This window comes from Scardinius erythrophthalmus (assembly GCF_964197995.2).
Source record: "Scardinius erythrophthalmus genome assembly, chromosome: 11".
Classification (NCBI taxonomy): Eukaryota; Metazoa; Chordata; class Actinopteri; order Cypriniformes; family Leuciscidae; genus Scardinius; species Scardinius erythrophthalmus.
In genome coordinates this window covers 2548803-2556795 of record NC_138231.1, presented here as the reverse complement: position 1 = coordinate 2556795, position 7993 = coordinate 2548803, and the positions used below count along the sequence as shown (strand labels likewise).

General features: G+C 33.7%; 1 protein-coding gene across 2 annotated transcripts in view; it reads right to left on the bottom strand.

The window, feature by feature from the left end:
* dspb (desmoplakin b) overlaps nucleotides 1-7993 on the bottom strand; it is a 49086-nt gene that overhangs the window by 14087 nt on the left and 27006 nt on the right. For both annotated transcript variants that reach the window (XM_081378289.1, XM_081378290.1), the window contains exons 18-19: nucleotides 7334-7472; nucleotides 5237-5430 (exon numbers count right to left, since the gene is read on the bottom strand). In XM_081378289.1, the coding sequence (XP_081234415.1) occupies nucleotides 5237-5430; nucleotides 7334-7472 (333 nt within the window). The remainder of the gene's footprint in view (nucleotides 1-5236; nucleotides 5431-7333; nucleotides 7473-7993) is intronic.

The window sequence follows — 7993 nt, the reverse complement described above, 5'->3', positions numbered from 1 at the left end:
ATTTGTTCTAATTTTTAACTTTTGCATGATGTTCTAACTTTTCGAGTTTCATCTGTATTTGCTGTATATCACCACTACATTACCACTACTCTCATTCACCACTATTTACGTTTACCCAACCAAAATTATATTAGTTCTGTGAACCTCAGAAATGTAAAACGTGACCATTAAATAGTTGCAAATATAACAAGGGCTTTGGATGAAAGATACATTACTTGTTTATATCAATATTCAAGAGTTGTTGTGTAAGCTTTTTGTTATCATCCTGTGTATTACTTTTATGTCAATTTTGAGTGGTTTATTATATTTTCTATTAAATGTAAAAGGGATTCTGGCTTCTCAAGATACAGTACAAGGCATAAATAATTACACCCCTCTGAAACCCAAACAAATTCAGAATTTTTTTCTTTATAGGTCTAGGACATTTTTTTTTTTTTTAAAGATATGTTATGTTCAGATGGGGTGTAATCATTTATATGGTGTACTGTACTTGCCTCATACTTTCTCTTATTAGGTTATTAGTTAGATGGTTAAGATCACTTTATAATATTTTAATATCTAATTTGCTGGGTTTAATTTTGTTCCTCTATATTTTGTAGCAAATTCTGAAAAGGCATATGTAAGCTAATTCATGCTGTGTAGGCTACTGTATCTTAACTTGAGAAGCCAGAACCCCTTATGCATTTAATAGAAAACATAATTAACCACTTATATTACCTAAAATGTATGTGTCATTAGTCTAGCCTAAATATTTCTTAACGACACAATGCAATAAGACTTTCTGTTAATAAAGTATCTGGTAAGAATCTATTCTGTATTAACCCTCATGTGGTGTTCAAAACCCTATAACACCTGTGGTCTTCCCGGGTCAAAATGACCCGACTATAAAAAAATTGCTTATAAATCACTCATTATACCATATTTTCACACAATCTTGGATTCAGTCTTTTTGTCAACTTGTTCTCTTTCAATTAGGACTGGTTTTACATTTCTATTTGCATCTAATTAATCGTAGGCCTCATTTATTTGACAGTAGAGATCTAATTTTTTGAGTAAAAAAAACATTATTTTTGAATATTTTTGAATAATTTTGGAAATATTAAATGAAATCTAAAGAAAATTGGCACTGTTTATCACACTAGTCTACTTAAATTTTTCACCAGGAATTTTGTTTTGAAAAACTTTTATTTTGTACAAAATGGCACATTGTCACACTTGTGGTCTTCCCGGGTCAAAATGACCCGACTATAAAAAATAGCTTATAAATCACTCATTATACCATATTTTCACCCAATCTTGGATTCAATCTTTTTGTCAACTTGTTCTCTTTCAATTAGGACTGGTTTTATATTTATATTTGCATCTAATTAATCGTAGGCCTCATTTATTTGACAGTAGGGATCTCATTTGTTGAGTAAAAAAAACATTATTTTTGAATAATTTTGGAAATATTAAATGAAATCTGAAGAAAATTGGCACTGTTTATCACACTAGTCTACTTTAATATTTCACCAGGAATTTTATTTTGAAAAACTTTTATTTTGTACAAAATGGCACATTGTCACACTTGTGGTCTTCCCGGGTCAAAATGACCCGCCTATAAAAAATAGCTTATAAATCACTCATTATACCATATTTTCACCCAATCTTGGATTCAATGTTTTTGTCAACTTGTTCTCTTTCAATTAGGACTGGTTTTATATTTCTATTTTCATCTGATTAACCGTAGGCCTCATTTATTTGAGAGTAGGCATCTCATTTTTTGAGTAAAAAAAAAATATTTTTGAATAATTTTGGAAATATTAAATAAAATCTGAAGAAAATTGGTACTGTTGATCACACTAGTGTACTTTAATTTTTCACCAGGAATTTTGTTTTGAAAAACTTTTATTTTGTACAAAATGGCACAGAATTACACTTGCGGTGTTCCACTGGGCCATTGAGGGCCATTGTTTCAATGGGCCATTGAAAGTGAATGGGAGAGACTGAAACATTTTCAGGAGCATGTTCATTGTTTATGTACACATATGAGCATGTGATGGATTATGGTGAGTTTGGGCTCTTTTTAATCTTAACAATCTCATGTAAATAATGATGTGCCATTTTCCACAATTTATGCATGCTTCATTGAGTTACGAGTTAAAACGCGACATAAGTGCTAGGCTACATCTATATTCAAAGCTCTGTGAGCGCCTGTGGGGGTTTGTGTGTTACAACTCCATTAGGAATATCTTTAGATCCGAGTGATGGATTGTGCTGTGTTTGGGCTCTTTTTAATTGTGATAGTCTACTGAAAATAATGATGTACATTTTTCTACGATCTGTGCATGCTTCATGAAGTTATGAGCAAAAACCAAACGTGAGAGCTTCATGAGTATATACTTGGCTAGGTGCGTCTGTGGTATTTTTTGTGTTAGAGCGCCATGAGGAATATCTTTAGATCTTGTTTATGGAATATATTGAGTTTGGGCTCTTATTAATCGTGAGCTCCTGCTGTAAATAACGATGTGTCATTTTCCATGATCGATGTATGTTTCATGAAGTTACGAGTAAAAAGGCCAAGTCTAAGCTACCTTGCTTGGCCATGTGAGTCTGTGTGTCTGTAGTATTTTTTGTGTTAGAACTCCATGAGGAATATCTTTAGTTCTGAGTGATGGATTATGTTGAGTTTGGACTCATTTTAATTGTAAGCATCTGCTGTAAATAATGATGTGTCATTTTCCACAATCGGAGCATGTTTCATGAAGTTACGAGTGGAAATGTGTCTAAACTTCCATCATCCATGTATGGTTTACACATGGGTCTCTTGAAGGGCTTCTTTTACAAAAATCTCACTCAAGTTTAGAAAAAAGCCTGAAACAATTATGCTTGCTGTATTCTACTAATTGAGACCTTTCAAATGACATATGACACAGGACTATCTGAGCTGTATGATGTATTTGACATATTGCTGAATGTAGTAAAAAAGTAGTTTATAAATTATGAATTTGTTTTTTTTTCTATTTATCAGCAAACAACTCAGCACTACTTAGGAGTTTATCAAACTGGCTACATTCATTGTAAGTTTCAGACTCTAAGCTTTCAAATGACACCTATTTTAAGTTGATCAAGGTAACAGTTTTGAAAAATATTATGATTATTTATTTCGCAGCTAGGTGGCGCCTGCGGGGGAACACTCTTGTTTTAGAGTGATAACTCAGCTCTCGTTAGGAGTTGATCAAAGTGATTAGATGCATTAAAAAGCTGAGATTCTAAGCTTTAAAATGATACCTATTTTGTGTTGTTCCATTCATTGTTTGCATTGGTCTCTCCCATTAACTTTCAATGGCCCATTGAAACAATGGCCCACAATGGCCCTCAATGGCCCAGTGGAACACCACAAGTGTAACTCTGTACCATATTGTACACAAGTAAAGTTTTTCAAAACAAAATTCCTGGTGAAAAATTAAAGTACACTAGTGTGATCAACAGTGCCAATTTTCTTCAGATTTTATTTTATTTTTCCAAAAATTATTCAAAAATATTTTTTTTTTACTCAAAAAATGAGATACCTACTCTCAGATAAATGAGGCCCACGATTAATCAGATGCAAATGGAAATACAAAACCAGTCCTAATTGAAAGAGAACAAGTTGACAAAAAGATTGAATCCAAGATTGGGTGAAAATATGGTATAATGAGTGATTTATAAGTATTTTTTATAGGCGGGTCATTTTGACCCGGGAAGACCACAAGTGTGACTATGTACCATTTTTTACAAAATAAAAGTTTTTAAAAAATAAAATTCCTAGTGAAATATTAAAGTAGACTAGTGTGATAAACAGTGCCAATTTTCTTCAGATTTCATTTAATATTTCCAAAATTATTCAAAAATAATGTTTTTTTTACTCAAAAAATTAGATCCCTACTGTCAAATAAATGAGGCCTACGATTAATTAGATGCAAATATAAATATAAAACCAGTCCTAATTGAAAGAGAACAAGTTGACAAAAAGATTGAATCCAAGATTGGGTGAAAATATGGTATAATGAGTGATTTATAAGCTATTTTTTATAGGCGGGTCATTTTGACCCGGGAAGACCACAAGTGTAACAAGGTATCAAAACCCCCGCAAAAAAAGTACGAAAATTTTAAAAAAACATTTGAGAAGTAGTTATACCCTTTGGGAACAGAGTCACTAAGTTTCAGTCCAATGCGATAACATTAACTAGTATTTTTGGGAAAAAGAAAATCTTCTCCGGGTCAAAATGACCCGAAGACCACATGAGGGTTAACAATGCATTAAATCACATTACACATCAATAAACCACAATAAATAAAACAAATGAAGTGATGTCTCATGTCTCAAGTCAAGTGAATTACGAGTCATTGGACAGGCGTCCAATCGCAACTGACTTCTGGAAAAGGGGAAAAGTAACCAATGACATTTGAGGTTATTAAAACAGTAAGTCCCGCCCCTCGACTGCCAAAAATAAAATTGTTCGAGCAAGCAAAAGCAGCAGGCGAGAGCAGATCAAGCGCGAGCGCGTGGGGAATGATCATGCGCGCGCGCGAGGGCTTGTATTGCGTGCAGAGATGATGTTATGCGCGCGCGCAGGGTTTGAATGAGCTCGCGAGTTCCCGTTTCTTCGCGTGTAGATCTGTTATCCTCTCTCGGAAGTCATTTACCGCGCGCGCCCGCATCAGTTGTGCGCTCGTTTTTTATTGGCATTGATTTGCCGTCATAATCTCTGAGCTGAGTGAGTGAGTGGAGGCGGGGCTCATTTGCATATTCATAGAACCGCGCATACTAAATGAGGCAATGAGAAAACAGGAATAAAGCGAGTATTTGCTTTATAGGCCAAACCTCAGAAAATAACACCATCTGGTAAAAATAGTAAAAAGTGAAATTTTAAAGGCTTGCCATCAGAATGAAAGCCTCTGAACAAAGACTTCATCATTTTATAGTTAAATGGCCCTGGGATTAAAAACGGCGGTTTCAATGGGGACATTTTTGTTCATTATGTAAGGTCTTTATACACCACTGAAAACAGTGTTATGTATATGATGTTGTATTTCTGTCTACAGATCCTCCTAAATATTACACAGTGCACCTTTAAAGGAAATGGGGGTGAAATAGTACAATTCCAATAAAAATACACAAAATGTATGCAGTTTAGCACAGGCAAAATGATAAATATATAAACACTGCAAAAGGCAAAAAGGTTTCACAAGGGTTAAGGAAAGCGTGTCTGACCTGCTGGTGATCTGCAGAAGGATGCGCTTCCACCGGTCTGACAGCTGGCCGACGTGCTCGGCGTACTGGGAGATGTTGATGAAGCACCTGTACCGGCCCTGGTCCGTCTGTTCATTAAACTGCTGAACTTTACTCAGATCAGCCACCAGCGAATGCAGCACATCATGTTTCTGCTCCAAATCACTGTGCATACTCTGCGTTTGGACAAAAAGTGCTGGTTATACAGTAGGTCATGATGGAGAGTTATAATGGATAGATGCACTTTTATGATGGACAGATGCACATTTATGATGGACAGATGCACATTTATGATGGACAGATGCACTTTTATGATGGACAGATGCACTTTTATGATGGACAGATGCACTTTTATGATGGACAGATGCACTTTTATCATGGATAGATGCACTTTTATCATGGATAGATGCACTTTTATCATGGATAGATGCACTTTTATGATGGATAGATGCACTTTTATGATGGACAGATGCACTTTTATCATGGATAGATGCACTTTTATCATGGATAGATGCACTTTTATCATGGATAGATGCACTTTTATCATGGACAGATGCACTTTTATGATGGATAGATGCACTTTTATCATGGATAGATGCAGTTTTATGATGGATAGATGCACTTTTATCATGGATAGATGCACTTTTATCATGGATAGATGCACTTTTATCATGGATAGATGCACTTTTATCATGGATAGATGCACTTTTATGATGGATAGATGCACTTTTATCATGGATAGATGCACTTTTATCATGGATAGATGCACTTTTATCATGGATAGATGCACTTTTATCATGGATAGATGCACTTTTATCATGGATAGATGCACTTTTATCATGGATAGATGCACTTTTATGATTGATAGATGCACTTTTATCATGGATAGATGCACTTTTACCATTCACTGCCATTATCAATCTTGGAAGAGCCAGGACATTTTTTAATATAACTCTGATTGTATTCGTCTGAAAGAAGAATGTCATATACGAGGGTGAGTAAATCATGGGCTAATTTTCATTTTTGGGTGAACTATCCCTTTAAGGGCTGTGCAAAAAAATTATTATTTTAGCAGGTTTTCAGAAAGATCCCTAAAACAACATAAATGTATTTAAAGAGCACAATTGCATAAGTTATTACAACTTGCTTTAAGAAAGTTTTTTCTCACCAAATGTATGCTTTATTTGTTTTCATAACAGGGAACTGTTGATATCAATGAATAAAATGTATTTATAGTACATATATCAGAAATGATACCTCTATCCATCTTTAAAAATACTGAAGGTACAAGTCATGCCATACACATAAAATTACAATTATGAGAACCTAATTAATAATTAAAACTTGAAAAAAAAAGGGTAATCAAACAGTAGGCTGGATTTACACAGCGAAAATTAAAAAAATGTTTTTTTCTTTTCTTTTTTGTAATTTTGTCTTGATTTAAAAATGTTTAGATATTTGTACTGGAAATAAAGATACTTGAGAAGCAAAATGACTTGTCTGGTTTTGAGAATGACAATGGAGCAGAAAATTTTATTAATTTAAAGGGAAAATAAGATGCTTTTTCTTAGGCCACTGTATTAAGCATTAACTCACTTAAATTTGATACATTTTTTAGACTTAAATCAAGGTATATCTACTGTAGAAGCTAAATGACTGAATATATTAAGTCTAAAAAATGTATCAAATTTAAGTGAGTTAAATGTTTAGATATTTGGTACTGGAAATACTGTTTTGCAGTGTATGCTTAAAACAACAACAAAAAATGATAGATATATTTTCTTAAAACAAGTCTTAATATCTTAATTGAACAGTTTTGCTTCCGAGTAATTGTCTTGTTTTAAGGATGACTGGATATTTGACTGGAAATTAAGACAGAGATATTAGCACATCTTATTATTATATTTAAATTTTTGGCCATTAAAATCAATCTTGAGATCCCTGAATTCTGCATTTTATTGCACAATATCTCACAGTTTGAATGCAAGAACATGTTCTGCATGTACAAGTGATCAAGAAACTCACATTTGAGATGTATGGTATCATATAAATGTTAATAATAGCTTCAATAATGATTACCTGGAGCACTTTCTGGTATTTCTGGAGCTCTTCCGGGTCCAGAGACGCCGTCTCTTTCTCTGTCAGTCGAGCTTCATAAACCTTTACCACATCTTCAGCTTTCAGCAGATCTTTCAGCAGCGTCTTCACCAAACTCAACCTGAAACAGTCAAAAACTGTCAAACTCAACCTGAAACAGTCAAAAACTGTGAGGACGGCTATATTTATTAGCTATATTTTACAGCTGATATGTCTCGTAGAATCACATTTATAATGTTTTTGCTGTTTTGAACTGAAGTGTTTCATTAAGAGAATCTGATTGCAGACATCTAACATAAATCATCCGATCCGGTCCATCAAGTTCAGAATAAAACCAGAAAATAATCAAATGATATGAAGCACCTTTCATTTGTGAACCAGTTCATTCACTGGATTAGAAAAACGTAATATATAATAACACAAAAACAACTGAAGTGTGACTGCCGTTCAAAAGCTTGGCGTCAGTAAGATTTATTATTATTATTATTATTTTATTCATCAAGGATGCATTAAATTGATCAAAAGTGACAGTAAAGACGTTTATAATGTTATAAAAGATTCTATATCAAATAAACGCCGTTTTTTTTACTTATTATTTTGGCATTTTTCATGTATTTGTTATACTTTACTTTTCATTACTGG